This window comes from Macrobrachium rosenbergii, chromosome 58 (genome assembly GCF_040412425.1).
Source record: "Macrobrachium rosenbergii isolate ZJJX-2024 chromosome 58, ASM4041242v1, whole genome shotgun sequence".
Lineage (NCBI taxonomy): Eukaryota > Metazoa > Arthropoda > Malacostraca > Decapoda > Palaemonidae > Macrobrachium > Macrobrachium rosenbergii.
In genome coordinates, this window is record NC_089798.1 from 4,393,742 (window position 1) to 4,409,928 (window position 16,187).

The following is a 16,187-nucleotide window of genomic DNA, read 5'->3' on the forward strand; positions in this document are numbered from 1 at the left end:
CCCGTAACTGAGACTTTCAGATAATATGTATTCACTACCAAAAAAGTCGGCCCGGTAGCGAACACAATATTATGTTGTTACGTTATTCGGAAAAGGAAAGTTAACCTTTACCGCCAATAGTTGAAGTACACAGAGTATCATTATATAGACATGTCTCAAATCCTAACAAACACTAATTGAGACTTGCAGATAAGTAATCCATTACCATAAATATTGGTTCGGCAACGAACGCAATGTTTACGTTTATTATGTTAAACAATAAAGATGGTAGAACGGTAAACTACGCTACCAGAGTTAAACATTTGATTGCGAAATCACTGCTGTAGCGAAATATGCTAAACTTGAATCAGATCTTAATAACAAAACAATAAAATACTGATCCTGAAAGCTGTAGGCTCGAAGGCTACCCGAAATCAGCGATAATACTTCACCAAAATCCGGTTTCCAACCAGCAAATTTAAGAACAAAGCTGCCATCAACACTCGGTGTTTACCCGAGCACAGCAGAAACAGAAAGAGGCTGTGTGCTAAGTCGTTCCTGGTATTCCTGTTAGTGGGCAGGACCAGTCATCTGCACTAAATTTTGAAGCGTTATCCACGAATTTTTTCATTTAAGCTGCCGTGCAAGAGGAAACTATAGCTATGTAATTACTTGGTAAGTTACTTATATAAAACCCATTTTTGTTCCAGAATGCTGATGCATAATGCTGCACTTTTTCATTACCTCATTACATTTGCTAACATGATTTATCACCATGTTTCCTTAATTGGAGAGATTATTAATTTTCGTGCCATTAGTGACGAATCTTTCACCTTTCATCTAATTTTCTTTTACCATCAATATAACAGCAGAGCTAGAGAAAACTAGTTTTGCATTTCAACGTAAAAAATTAGTAAAATAAAAAATACTATATATACAATTTCATGATTCTTATAATCTTTTCTCTTCCTTTATCAAGCAGGAGTACATTTCATAATATGAAACATTTAATTTAAACAACTGATCCAGGATGGGGATAACACTTTGACACTTTTAATTTCATTTACTTCTTGCCAATTATTTAATTCTGGGTTTCAATACTGTTCTTACCTTCCCCTTACCATTTCCTTATTGTCTATTTAAAACTTTGTTTTGTGGGCTAGAATATTATTTCATTACATCCCTCTATTAATGTAGCAGTTATTGTTAATTTCATATTTAAAATGCAATCTACTTCGTGTTCAGCTTGAATTAATTTATTTAACCAATGATTCTGTCTTGAGTTTTCACTGTCTGGTATTTGGTGAGTTTTAGGCCAGGGCTGTTATGGCTCAACTGTCAATTGTTTTTTATTCATTATTATCATAAATAATGAATTTATCCACATCACTTCATTATCATCATAATTACAAACAGTCTCCGGTTTACGACGGTCTCAGCTTACGACGTTCCGAGTTTACGACGCTTTTCAAATATATTCATAAAAAAATTATTTCCTGGGTTACAACGCATGTTCCAGGCTTACAACGCCAGTCAGACGGAAGAAATATGGCTCCAGAATGGCAGAATGGTCAATTTTGGAGGGTTTTCTGTTGAAAAACTCAATGTAAATGCAGGATAAATTGTTTTCAAGGCACCCAAAGGAATAAAAGTAAGGTTTTTTACGATTTTTGACAGTATTTCAGACAACGCCAGTCCGACGACAATTGGAAGAAATATGCATCCAAAAACAGCAGAGTGGTCAATATTTGGAGGGTTTTTATTATGAGAAACTCAATATAAATGCAGGATTCGTTGTTTTCAAGACACCCAAAGGATTAAAAGTAAGGTATTCTTGATGGACAACAGAGCTTATTCAATTTACTGTAACTCTTTCAAAACAAAATCATTCAATAAATTGAAAATGTTGAAGATTACCCAAGAATTTCTTTCAAGGATCTGCTTCTGATACTTTTATACATCATTGGGTTAATTATTAAAGCTAAGTTTGACTATTAAGTGTTGTCCTTATATTCATGGACTGGGTCTGTGAGTTATTCATCATGTATCAATGGGTAAAACAAAAGTGGCCAATTCAAAGATGGGATCATTTTACTTTGAAGTCCTTTTTTGAATGGAGGACTCCACAAACAAATGTTTGATTTAATCTGGTTTAATTTGTTACTGTCAGAGTCATTATCCCTCTTGAGTCTGACTTTTTCTTCAGATGATAGGTTTTACAAGAACAGGTATAGATGATCAAGTCACAGTGATTATAGCTTTGGCTGCTTTATCACCCTCCTCCTTTCTCTCAATGTATACATGAATACGAAGCCAAAATATCTCAAAATTTATACCAGCTTCATATTATCCAAGGAACAGAGGCTTATTGAAAATATGGGTTTTCATAACATACTGCAGGCAGTTTTGTTGTGAAAACCAATGCATTACCGGTTATAGAAAGCTGGCTGGTTTCATTAGGTTATACTGCAGCTAACCCTATACTAGTGGAAGATTTATATCCATTTGTATGAATTGTGAAACATCAGCCTTTCCATACCATATGTTGCTTATATTAGGGACATGCATAATTTTGTATAAATGGCAATGACTGCCTAATGTAAGCACTTATATTTTGTATGTTCTACTTTACGATGCTTGTGATGTTCAGGGACATATGCATAATACTTGATAAATAACACTATCATGTATACACACATAATTTAGTAATATCCATGAATGGGAAAACTTACCTGCTGGAGGAAGTGTTATGGTTGCATTTAACGATATACATTCTGTTAGTTCTGACTGAGAATGGTGGTGGTTATCTTTTAGATAGTCTCTTTGAATGAACAGTTCTTCAGTTGATGAGTCATTTGCCTGAATTTTTACTGCACCTTGTAGGTAACTAAGCACAATGCACATAGCATATGTTTCTCCTAACAATCATGTGTCAATATGCCTCAGCTGCACCTAATAAGGTCTGCCTTGCCATCCATACAGCTTGCTCATGTCTTCCTTACAGTGAAACCCCCACTTGCTGTATGCCTATTGCCAGGCCCTGATAATTTATATAAAGTAAAGATAGTTCCCCATATACGACCAGTTAGGTTATAACCTCAACTACAAACGTGGGTTTTTCCACACATCAAAGTTAGTATGGGAGTTTCTGTACCTAACCCAAGGGAAAAGATATGGTTAGGTAATTAACCAAACCTGATAGAGTATAACATAGTATATAAAATACTATATGTTATTGTTACTTGTTATTTGTAATGCATATAACAATTATGTAAAGATAAAATGCAAGAAAAACCTGATTTTTAACTCTTCACACTGATGCACACAGCATATGAATCACAACAATGAAGTCTTATATACAAAGGTCAGATCTTCATCATCACTTCTCATGCCATTTGAAGCAGAGGGCCTCTGTAAAATTTCATCACTGATGTCTTTATCGTAATTTATCTTTCACAAATGTCAACATCTCCAGCCTCCCTTCTCATACAACTTTTTAGGATAAATCCAATTTTCACAAGCTTTCAAAAGGTTTGATGTGGATGAAGCAGCTAATTTTGTGGTAGTTTTATGCAGAACTTACACTACTTCAAGTAAGAGAGGCTATTTTAGCTCTACTTGAGGCTTGAAACCTATGAAATATCTAACAAAAATTTGCTAAAAATGAAAAGCTTTATACTGGTGATTTAAAGTAAACAGCTTTACAATGCAAAAATGTCAATCTAATACTATTATATCCTGCAGCAAAATATTTGGAAAATATAGAGGAGTAACAATCCAGATCATACTAAATAACTGTAAGCAGATATGTTGAGAAAACAGTGTTCATTGCTTTAAATATAAAATACTTCAGAAAAGATCTGTAAGTATAAATAAATGTAAATACTCACCAAGATTGACATTCAGAACCATACGATTCTGAACTAGCTGTAGTGCAAGGTAATCTCCTTGGGTTCCACGACCATACATCAACATGGCATCTGGAAATGTTGTACGAAACCGGAAACGGATGTGGTCTCTAATAGATGTTACGGGCTCTTTTTCTAGATCCATGGCAATCATGGAATTGCCTGAGAAGCTTACAGAATACCGAGCTGCAAAAGTTTTATATTTTTGAGAAATGAAAAGGATCATAATTATTAATAATATGAAATTTAATGAAACCACTGTATACAGATGTCAAAGAGCATGGTATGTCTATCAGAAGAATTTAAGACTAATGATTAATGAGTATCCACCAAGGGGATCTTATATTATGGAGAGAGGTAGTGTTCAGCATCCAGAAACAAAGATTTCAAAGATTAAGATGTTTTGGGCATTTAATAAGACTGGATGCAAACAGTCAGGTAGGCAGCAGTTATAAATGTAGCTAAAACAGGACCTGTGGAAGGCTGACAAAAACACACTGATGATGCTGATTCAACAACCATGTCATATTTCAAGACTAATTGACCTCACCCAAAAAATCTGTTCTTAAATATGAAAAACACTGAAACAAGGTCAACTTAAAGAAATACACACAGAAGGATATTACATGCAACATATGAAAAGTAAAAGGTAGCGAGCAATGTAGCGGGTGCCAAATGGCTACTGAAACTCACACATAATGTACAGTGAGCCTTCCAAGGCACACTGTGAGAATGCAGCTGAAGCCACATGGAAAAGTTCAAAGGACCAAGGTTTGTATCACGCACAGTGTGTGCGTGTGTGTTTGTTTTTTTTTCTCTCTCTCTCTGACTCTGTAAATGTTTTCGTCATGTATAGGTGACTGGAAGTTATTAAGTTCTCATACACTGTGAAAAGCACTTTTAATTTGTCAAGTTCTCAGACATCATGATAAGCACTTTTTAGTTAGTTAGTTATAAATGATTTGTTTAACCAGACCTCTGAACTCTTTTAGGGTTCTTCTCGGGCTGGGAAAAGAATGGGGGAAAGAGTACATAAAAAAATTAAGTAGTTAACTAAATAAATAAATAACAAAGGGGGGAGTTAGAAAAAACAATCGAAAGAAAAAAAAAAAAAAAGGGGGGGGAAGATTATATTTTACTTATCAATTTAATTTTGTTTAGGAAAAGAATGATATTATTAATTGAAAAGTTATTACCTTCTGCTAGAATATCCTTTATTGATTTATTTTGTAAATAAGTCTTTCTTTCATGATGCCATCTGGGACAGTCAATCAAGATGTGTTTGATTGTTACTGGGATGTTACATCTTTCACAAGTTATTGGGTTTGTGTGCGGAGTTGACATCAGATGACCATGTGTGAGTCTGGAGTGTCCTATTCTGAGTCTTGTTAAAATAACCTCATTGATTCTTTGCTTTTGGGTAGAAGAATGCCATTTTTAACTTCGTTCTTAATTTGTTTTAGTTTGTTTTGTGGGGGTATATTTGTCCAATCATTTTGCCAATCCCTATAAATTAAGGGTTTAACTGATGCTAGCCAGTCTGATATGGATGCTTTCATAGTAGATAAGCACTTTTAATACATTAGTTCTCAAATACTGTGAAGAGCACTTTGAAAGTCACAATTAAAGCCATTTGTACATAATGCAGCAGTTAGCATACTTAAACTTGCTAAAAATGCAGGTTTTGATATTAATCCCTAGATGCATTGCTCAATATTTTCTTAGCAAACAACACGCTCAGATGCATTTTATGCATGTTCCATTCCATTTTTTTAATGAACCTTGTTTGTTGTTAATAAAATTCAATTTTACTCAACCAAATTTCTTTGAAAAACTGGATTCATTGTTGGCTGAAATTTTGATATTGACATAAAATACGTTTATTTTTTTAACATGTATATCTGCTTACAGGGATTAGGTCAGGTATGCTATTCAATGTACTGTATATCCTTTCTTTTTTCCAGCAGTCAACACTGGTTACAATGTTTCCATTTTCAATTTTGGAAGCAGTAAATTCTTGACATTCTATACACCACAAATTTGAAAAACATAAGAGTACAGAGGATATGAAGATGTATCTGGCTAGACAACCTAAAATAAAAAAAATTAAATAAAAATTCCCTCAACATATCAGACAGGCGCTATGATGACTCTGCAGATGATTATATATGACAAGAACCAAAGCAAGGTTAATAAGGGATGGAAGATGAAATTGTCTTAAATTGATTACTATTCTATAGTATCTAAAATCAAACAAAGTATTCATTAACAATCACAACCAATGACTGTATATATACTTACTGTATTTGCACCCATACAGCTCCAATCTGAGAGAAATTCGATCTCTCCACCTTGTTGGCCTTACACGAATGTAACGAGCAATGATGGGAGTGTCAAATAAATTTGTCACTACAGTGTTCCCATCATTATTTCCAGGGAATGCCTGCAATGGGTAAACAAGTTTTCAAAATGTATATTTAAAAGGTACTTCAACTTCCCTTTCTCATGAACATTTTCAATGGTGCATGAAGCCAATATTAAAAGCTATAAATAAGCATCTTTCAACAAATTATACTAAACCTATCTGGTGCCTTGTACATTTTTAAATTCTATACACATATTTACCTATAAACATATCTAACTACTAGGACTACATACTGAAAGTAACAAAATTTTTATCTTCCAATTACAAAAATATCTAAAAATATATATCTTTAAAAACAAAACTTTTTACAATACAAATACTTTATCTTATTTATATCAACCCACATTCATGGCCTTCACAAACTGTGGACAATTTCTGATTCAAAAGAAGGTTCCAAGTTTACTTGACAGTTGCACAGTGAATGACCCCCAAAACCCAATGCCCCCCCAACCCCAACCACGGATCCTGGATTTCAGATAGGTATAAGCATTACTCATCTCCCAAGTAGTTAAGCTATAGCCATGAGAAATCAGAAGGATTGGGAAGCAGGACATTTCATGCAATTGAAGGGTTCATACTGAAAAATTTGTTTGGTTTTTTAAAACTAATAAAAATTTGTTTGGTTCTTAAAACCCAAGTGTAGTTGACAAAAAAGACATCATTCACATTATCGCAAACTGCAATCTAGGCAAGAGGAATGAACTGCTAAGAAAGTCACCAAGAATTAGCCAAAGGCATCCAAGGCTGTAAAGAGGGAGTCATATTGTACATCAGAAACCTGCAACAGATATGAAACTAAGAGGTCAGTGACCATCTAAGAAACACTCTGTGGTGAAAAAACCACATCAGAGAAACCAAATACCAGTCCAACAAAATTCTATATCAAGCAAGGACAAAGGAACCTTACTGTGTTCATCTCTTCCAAAAAAATACAGCCAAGGTTCTGCACCTACCAAACAAAATGAGGGTGACAAAGTATTATAAGGACAAACAACTGTGAGACTGCCTCTTGAGTTTTACCTCACACACACACACACACACACTCTTACCTACAACTTACTGTTGATTTCTTGAAGACTAGATACAAATACCTTGACTTTTTTATTTTAATAACTACACCTTCCAGGGATTCCATTTTTATAAGATTAACTTGTCTTGACCATATAATATGAATAAGTTAAATTTATCCATTCCTGGGATGACTCACAGCATTACTGTGACATCTGCTCGCCTATGGACCTTGTTGCCCCCTGAATCTACAAGCAGGCAACAGTAGTGATGATGATAGGGAGAGTAAGGGTGACCTCTCTAACTGGGGTATGATGACCATGGGTGCAAAGAAGCGAGCGAAGGGTCTCTGATGCTGACTTTAAGAAGACTAATAAAGGAGGCTTTAGCTGAGAAGTAAACCTGAAAGAAGATAACAAATTGAGAACAGCAGTCCTGATAGTTTGCAGTTAGCTTCTTGCTCAACTTAGGAACCAAGTCTGCTGGGAACAGGTATGAAGGCCTGGGGCTGGAGAGGCACAGGATTAAGGTCACCAGGAGGAAGGAAGCCAGAGAATGTCCTTAAACACCCCATTCCTTTCCTTCATCATCACATTTTCTAGGCAGCAAGCGTATAAAATAAGAACAAAAGCATGTCCAAGAGAAACCAAGTCACTAAACTTACTAAGAAAGATGATATGGTGCACTCTTAAGGCAATCATAACCCTTGGTAGAACAAAGCAAATCTTTGTGGGCAGCTGCCAATGACTTAGCCAAAGGTTTCAGATGCAAACTCCTAGTAGTAGTCTCTCAAAGCAGCAACAGAGGCTTCTCAAAGAGGCAAAGAAGGGGATTCTGGTTTTAAAATATTGCAGAACCACTTGAGAATTTCCAAGAAAGTGTTCTAGAGTGCCGACAAATAATCTGCAGCTTCTTCATCTATGTGTTCAACTGGACATAACACTATTTCTGGAGGGGTCAATTCTAGCACATAACACTATTTCTGGAGGGGTCAATTCTAGCCCTCTAACAACTAACAAGTGCCATGTGCACAATGGTTTCCCATGTCCTTAGCTACAGTGCAAGCAGTAGAAGAGTGACAAGATCTAGGAAGATCTAGGGAGAAAATAGCTGAAGAAGAAACAAGAGGGTAGCACAACTATTGACCATGGGCAGCTAAAGAAAATATTATATTAAAATATCAAAGCTAATCTCCATGACATTTTTAACCTCAACATCAAACCATGTTGCTACCAAGATCCTCAACACTAAACTGGATAATGCAATATAGACTATCAGTATGGGAAGATACGAAAGTGACAAAACCTGGCCAAAACAGCTATATTTTAAAAATATATTTGCCTATATAAAAATAATTTATACAGCAGTAATTAAAAATATGGTATTTTCATGATAAAATTAAGTTTCATATATACTTACCAAGTAATTACATAGCTATACTTTCTACGCGACCAGCAGTTAAAAATCTGAAGTTCACGGTAGCAATTCAATTATTATATGTGTAGGTAACGACCCCGCCCTCTGTCGAGGAATGATAGGTACAACAAAACAGAAAATCACCTCTTTTGTGCTTAATGTCCATCAGAGGGGAGGAGGGAGGGCTCTGATCTGTAATTACTTGGCACGTATTTACGAAACTTAATTTTATCATGAAAATACCATTTTTATATACAGTTGACCCTCGTTAAACTGGACCCCGTTAATCCAGATGTCGGATAAGACACCAAAGAGGATCAGCCGATTTAAAATATGTAATGTTCATCCATGATTTAAGCTAGTTACTGTTCCTCCGCTAGTCGCGTACCGTTTTCCTTTTTATTTACCAAAGGTAAATATAAAAACTTTTAATCTATATTTTTATTTTATATACAGGCAGTCCCCGGTTCTCGGCGGGGTTCCATTTCCAAGGATGTGATGATAACCGAAAATCGCCGCTAACTAAAAATCTGCAATTTCGGCGCTTTTTTCAGCGCTTTTCGGGGGTTATCGGAGCCGAAAAGCGCCGATTTTCGGTTATCAGCGCTTCTGTTAAGTATGTATTTGCGTCAATACCCAACTATTGGTGCCGATAAGCGGAAATCGGTGATTTTCAGCGTCGAAAATTGCAGGTTTTCATCGCTAGACAAGTGCCATAAAACCGGATCACTGTTAACCGAGCCCGCCGTTAACTGGGGACTGCCTGTATACTGTTCTGTATTTATGCTGTACTAAACTGAATTGCTTTTAACTTGTAACCAATTTAACTTGCTCACAGTACGTACCGTCATTAAGGGAAGCGTTTGATGAAAAAATCAAAGAATCCAAATTTTTCCTGATATTTCACATACGGGCTCTTACACCTCTTGACTATGTTCTCAGAAAATTTTATTAAAAAATTCGCAATAGTTTTGGAGTTATAAGCCAAAACCGTAACCCTACTCTCACTTAAAAAATTACATTTTTCGTATAATGTAATTATAGCTAGTATATCAGTAGTAATGGGAGCCAGGAATAGGAGTTGATGGAAAAATATTTGGAGGACTATGGACGGGGGATAATACAAGGGCAGGAGAGGGAGGAACATTAAGATCTAAGACTTGAATGTTAAGAGACAGGTTCTAAACTCACAGCCCTACTCTCAGCTCAAACAGCCGCCTTCCTTTTCCTATCCCTGTCTAATTTATCCAAATGAGATTTTAAAACTTTCCATTTTTTCTCATCCCATCCAACACATTCAGCGCACATAAGATCTTTTGAGCACTCTTGTCCTCTACACTATTTTAAGTCACTTTAGTCATACGAGTCTTACATCCTTCGCTACAATATCTAACACTTGATGAGCTAGAATCAGACATATTGTAGGAATAACAGCTAAACTAAGCTGAAAAACTACCAAAATCAACAATACTTCATCAATTCCTTGGAAAAGCAATGAAGAAAACTTCAAAACCCAACCACCAAAACATTCGATGTTGCGTCTAACGTCAGCAGAAAAAGTGGTTTTCTCTGTTTTGTTGTACCTATCGTTCCCTGACAGAGGGCGGGGTCATTACCTACACTTAAGACAATTGAACCCCTACCACGAACTTCAAAAATTTTTAACTGCTGATCGTGTAAAAAGTATAGCTATGTAATTACTTGGTAAGTTACATATAGGAAAATATAGACTGTGTGTACATGATTTACATTCATTTTCACTCCCACAATTTAATTAAAATTCTTAAAGTTTACTAAAAATTACATCTGATAAAATAAAAGAGAATTGCTATTTACACATTCCAACATACATTAAATACACAAGCAGTTCTAAAGAGCAGTGATTACATTTCAAACAAGAACACAAGTGCAGGTTTTGGCATCAAGAAAGGAATGCAAAATCAATTATGATACATAACCCTCCTTTAACTGCATTATTAGGTCCAAGGGGAGTGCAGGCACATCCAAAATGCAGTCTTGGGTATAATCCCAACATCCAAGCCTTGTCCTGAGTAGCCTAACAAAAGTTACACTAAATTAAAATAGCTTATAGAATCCAAAAACATTAGTATACATTAATGTTGAAGGATTTTTGAGTAGGTAGTATGTGTGTGTGTTTAGGGTAAGAAATGCAAGGCCCCTTTAACTAGCCTCTGCTAGACATACTGACCTTCACTGTTTAAATACAATTTATCTTTAGACAAACATTATAAATAAAATTGGTGGGCAAATTTGGGATTTAGACGTGCAGTTTATTTTAGGGTTATGAGCTTTCTTTTGAAAAGGGTGAGATTTTACATTAGCAGATAAAAAAATTAGGAAATTATGTTAAACTCTATTTAATTTTCTAGCTTTCTTATTTCTTGACTGAAAATTCCACATTTAAAAAAAGACTTTATGCAAACAAAATTATCAACATTTAATTTCCCCAGCAACCTTTCATGTCAACCTCAGAGGAATGATTGAGAAGCTGGTCAGTTCTATTTTTTGCTTTCTCTCCCTCCTATGTGCAATCATTTTCTTGCTTTCTTATTCTTTTATTACTCTCTCTTTATTCCATTACTAATTTCTCTTAACAGTAATGAAATGTAAGGTTGAGACCAGAAAAAAAGATATTGTAAGTTTAGCCTTCTTTGAAGGAGTTCCTTAACACAACCTCTCACGAGTTTGCACACCTAAGATGATTATTTAAAAAGGATGGACATGGATATGGATATAGGGAGAGCGGCCAAACATGCGATTAATGTACTGTAAACTGCATGTCCCTAAAGTAACAAAAATGAAAAATAAGAACTCATATTCTAATGCACAAAATGGTGCTACATACAGTCTTAATGCTAGAATTACAATACTAAGACAAGGAATCTAAAACACTACATACATATGCTAAATCATGAAATTCTTATGATATTCTGGAATCTTTCAAAGTATGCTATATGTAATATTCACAAGACCACACTGCTAAAACTAAAAGAAGCTTCTGCAACCAGCTGAGCATGTTTCTTGATTATCAAAAATGAATTAGCAGGACATTCAGTAAAGTACTACCTAAGCTACAAAAATAATCAATATGGAAAACCCATCAAGGATAACATCTTGAAGAGTAGTGATCAAGGCTTCAAGACAAAGAGCTTAGCAAAATGATCATGTTACAAACTTTGCTTGGAGAGCAAAACATACTAACCCATATCCAAATGTGCTGCTATGTACCTTCACAAATTATACCTTTCATGTAAGGTCCATTTTCACCATCAACTATACTGCATAAAATACACCGCCACTGCAGTCAAAAACCTAGCCAGACAGTCCACCAACAAAGATATTTACCCTAAAAGTTGTACTATGTATTTCATAAATACAAGCCTCAATTTCCTTTGTGCTACTCTTCCCACTCCCCAGTACACTGTGGTCTCAGGAAAAAAAAATCTTGGGTCCACTATTAGGATTGTATCCTTCATTAAAGGGAGCCCCTTACTCGCTATTCATATCTCTCAAGTTTAACTCCAGGGTATACTTATTCATGCATGGGGTTTACTAAATGGTAAAAAAAAAAAAAAAAAAAAGTGTGGCATGTTACATAATATGTTGTATTGCACATTATGAATACAATGGTGACATGACACCTGCAGACCAAAGACCTGCCAAGTGATTACTGAGTAAAAGAAAAGATCAGAAGTGGTAAGAGGGTAATCTAGCAACTTATAACTTCTTATGACATGCTCATGAAGTTATAAATATGACCTTTACTAATTAAGCATTGCAGTGAAGAGTCTAACCAGTAAACATCTTTGATATCTATTCCTGGTTAAAAATTTGGTCATTACCATAAAATATGATTAATTATACTTAACTATGAAGTATCAATCTGCATACAGGGATCAAGTTACGAGTACATGGGCTACACATGAAAACTTCCATTCATATGATCTAGACAATTTGAATGGCCAGATAAAATTATATCAATATAATGGTCATTTTTATATGAAGAATGCCAAATTCCAATGATGGGTTTGATCTACAGTATTTGAATATGCTTGGTATTAAAGATAGAATTACAGATATTAAACCCTCATTCACAGGGACTGTTGTAGAATAATCTTCATTTTCTGTATGCTAATATGATCAAGGATCTAACATAACTGTCCACTAGTCTAATAAGCAAGGTAGGATCAGAATTATAAACTATTTTATAATTATTATGCTAAGATACTTCATAGTAAGAGAAATAGTCTTTGAAAGCAGAGCAAAAAAATTTAATATCTTAATCAGAGTCCCTGTCCATTTTACCATACAAAACTAAATATAAGCAACAAACTACACATGAATAAAGTATATTCAACAATCTGCACATGTATAATAAAAGACTAAGCTGTGTAAGGAGTGAGTCTGCTAATCTTGTAATCCAGTAGTTATGTTAAATAGCTGTGCCTCTCTCTCTATCCCTTCTAAGTGCTCCCTCCCCCTTCTCTTAATAAAAGATGTGCTTCATTGGCTACATGTAAGAGATATGCAAAAATGGAAACTATAATAAACACACAATACAGTGTTACATGTAGGCATACCATGAAAATTCAAAAAAAAAGAGAATCCTATCAACATACAAAATCAAATAAATACTGTACACAATAGTTCCTGGCTATATCAGCAACCAAATAGGCATGCTAACATAAAAAACCTAACAAAAACAAAGCCCCCAACATGTAAAGGGAGGGTTCTCCTCAGGGTGGTCTCATAATCATATCACAAGTTAGACAAATTGAGGTCATGATGTTTGGTGATAGTTTGCTTTCCTGAGCAGGAACTAAAACATGCAATTGTAAATCAATGGATTTGTTCTTCATATGAATATACCCTGAGCCTAGCTGTGGCATAATAAAAGCTGTCAGCCATATACAGTAGTAACCAGAGAATAAGCACATGCATATGGTATTGCCTACTGTGACAGGATGCATCAAATATGTAAAATTTTAATTTGGAAAATACATGAATCACTGAATGGACAACAGTAATGAAAGACAGCAATGTAGGGATCCTCAATTTCATTCAGCACACTGCACATGCCAATATGTGTTCTCTGCAGCTCCAGCTGATTCATAATAAACCAGGAATTGCCATTTGTGCTATCAAAATGGCAAGAAGTCATGAGAGATCCAAAGACAAATATGTTAAATGCCATTTCATGAAACACTAAGCAATGTGCAACAATATTTAGAAAAACCTGAAACCTAAATCATGACCAAATCTGAAACTTGAGGGGTTACCATTTTTGTCTTAAAATTAGATATGTAATACATCCCAGGATCAGTAAAGCTAAAAGTGAAGTAGAAGTAAAATGGGTAATTATGGATCTCATATCAAGTCTTATAACCGAATTTAAGGTATCAAATTAGATAAACATTTCATAAATTCAACAAAATTACCATTATCAACAGTACCTGTACATATAATTTCAATAATTTTCTCAGATCCAAAATTGTTACACTTTCTTATAGGAAGAAGTTATGAATACCAAACTAAAATCTATTACACCTTTACCTGACAAGAAAACCAAAAACAGGAGAAAAAAAAAAAAAAAAACTTCATCAATAATGTGCCTCACCTGCATAAAATTTATGATAAAATCAAGACAAACCTCCCGCAACTCTTCCAAACAAATTACCACCAACAGAACAGAACATATTCTGACATAAGTCACCTTTAAATCTAGCATACAGTATACCTTTTTGATTATTATTCCATACTAAGTGTGCATGACTGATACTGGGCATAAAATACTTTGATGTGTTCTGCTAAGCAATGAGGCAACTTGAATGACCTTAATGGACAGGTTCAATCATTCAGTACAAGGAATTAACTCTATCCATATAATAAAAAATATAATAATGAACAATTTCTACAATTAATTTTATCAACAACTTAAATTTATGCTACACCACTCAATCTAAGGAGACCATGTCATCTACGATGATGTTTCTTTCATGAATCCTACTGTAAAAGACAGAAAAAAGGTAAGTCCTTCAGTGCATGGTAGTATTACTGCCATTTTATCAACCACTGACTGAGAGAGTAAACAACTTACACTGTGAGTTTACCAGACAACATTACACTGTAAGCCAGCAATAACCAGTTGTCAATGCTTGTAACAAATTTACCTAACAAAAACCTAGTTTCTTCATCAAATTCAAGACAGTTCATCCTCTGAACTAAACTTATAAATAAAAAAAAAAATGTGATCCAAAACATCCTATTAAGCAAGAAAATTTATTTAGCTAAGATCCCATTCAAAACCCTTATATACCATACTAGTGTGCTCATAGTCAAGAATGACAGTAATTAAAATGAAGACTGGACACAGCAAGTACAAACTCTTAGGAGGGTACGTTCTGTCCCAAAGCTCAGGCTAAGGCACCCCGACTCTTCTTATTTATATAAGTGCCAGTGGTGAGACATGCTGGCCCTAGCCTGGACAACTGACTATGGTTGTTATACAGAAAAAAATAGATATAAGGAAACACACTGAATTTTATTTTACAGCCTTTTTTGTGGAGGCTGTTCATTGACAAATTACTATTTCCCAATAACACAGCATATATCAAAAGGAATCAACTTTCCCAGACATAATAAAGTTATATATAAAATTTCATTTACTAAAATCTAAACATCAAATACAAAGTCAATATATACCTGCAACAATTTGAAGCAACATTAATTAAAACAATTTAAAATAAATCTCCCTGTTAGATTACTAATAATCACCCTATCAAACTGCATCTGCAACAATTTGCATAATCAACAATACCAGAGAATTTAGGATTTCAGTGCACTTACCAGAATTCTTTGGTTGCAATGAAATCAGAAAATACAGAAAAGAATTATGATCCAATTCATGAGCCAAACTCTCTTAAGTAAAACACATATATCCATATATTTTCTGTATCCATATATTTTCTGATCTCCAAGTAACATCCATAGAACCACTGGCCCCTTGAATAAAAATGCCTTGGTTACCTCAATAGGGTGGGATTTGCTCTTGTCCAGCCCTGGGTCAGCCCTTCAAATCATTGGTTCCTAAACTTATTAATAAAGTCCCCTGTTCTGAGCTATACGACAATATGTAACATCCCTAAGTTTGAGATTTGCTTTCTTGACAGTCTTTTCTTGTTACTGCAATGTCATTTTTACTGGTATGTATGGTACACTATATATTACTAATAACTTACAAGTAAATTCCCAAAATTATTTTCCCTATATTACATCCACTGGATATGAGAATGTGTCACTAAATAACACTGGAACAATATAATATAACCAATACTTAGTTTCACTGATACTAGCTGTTAATAAATGCTCATTTCACCTTGAAAAAGACACCAAAGAATCTCGCTCAATACAATCCTGGTCAGCACATGCTT

General features: G+C 34.7%; 1 protein-coding gene across 4 annotated transcripts in view; it reads right to left on the reverse strand.

Moving 5' to 3' along the window:
* Nrx-IV (neurexin-4) overlaps positions 1–16,187 on the reverse strand; it is a 218,170-nt gene that overhangs the window by 162,659 nt on the left and 39,324 nt on the right. For all 4 annotated transcript variants that reach the window (XM_067101754.1, XM_067101753.1, XM_067101756.1 and 1 more), the window contains 2 exons: positions 6,189–6,330; positions 3,870–4,073 (listed from right to left, as the gene is read on the reverse strand). In XM_067101754.1, coding sequence (XP_066957855.1) covers positions 3,870–4,073; positions 6,189–6,330 — 346 coding nt within the window. The remainder of the gene's footprint in view (positions 1–3,869; positions 4,074–6,188; positions 6,331–16,187) is intronic.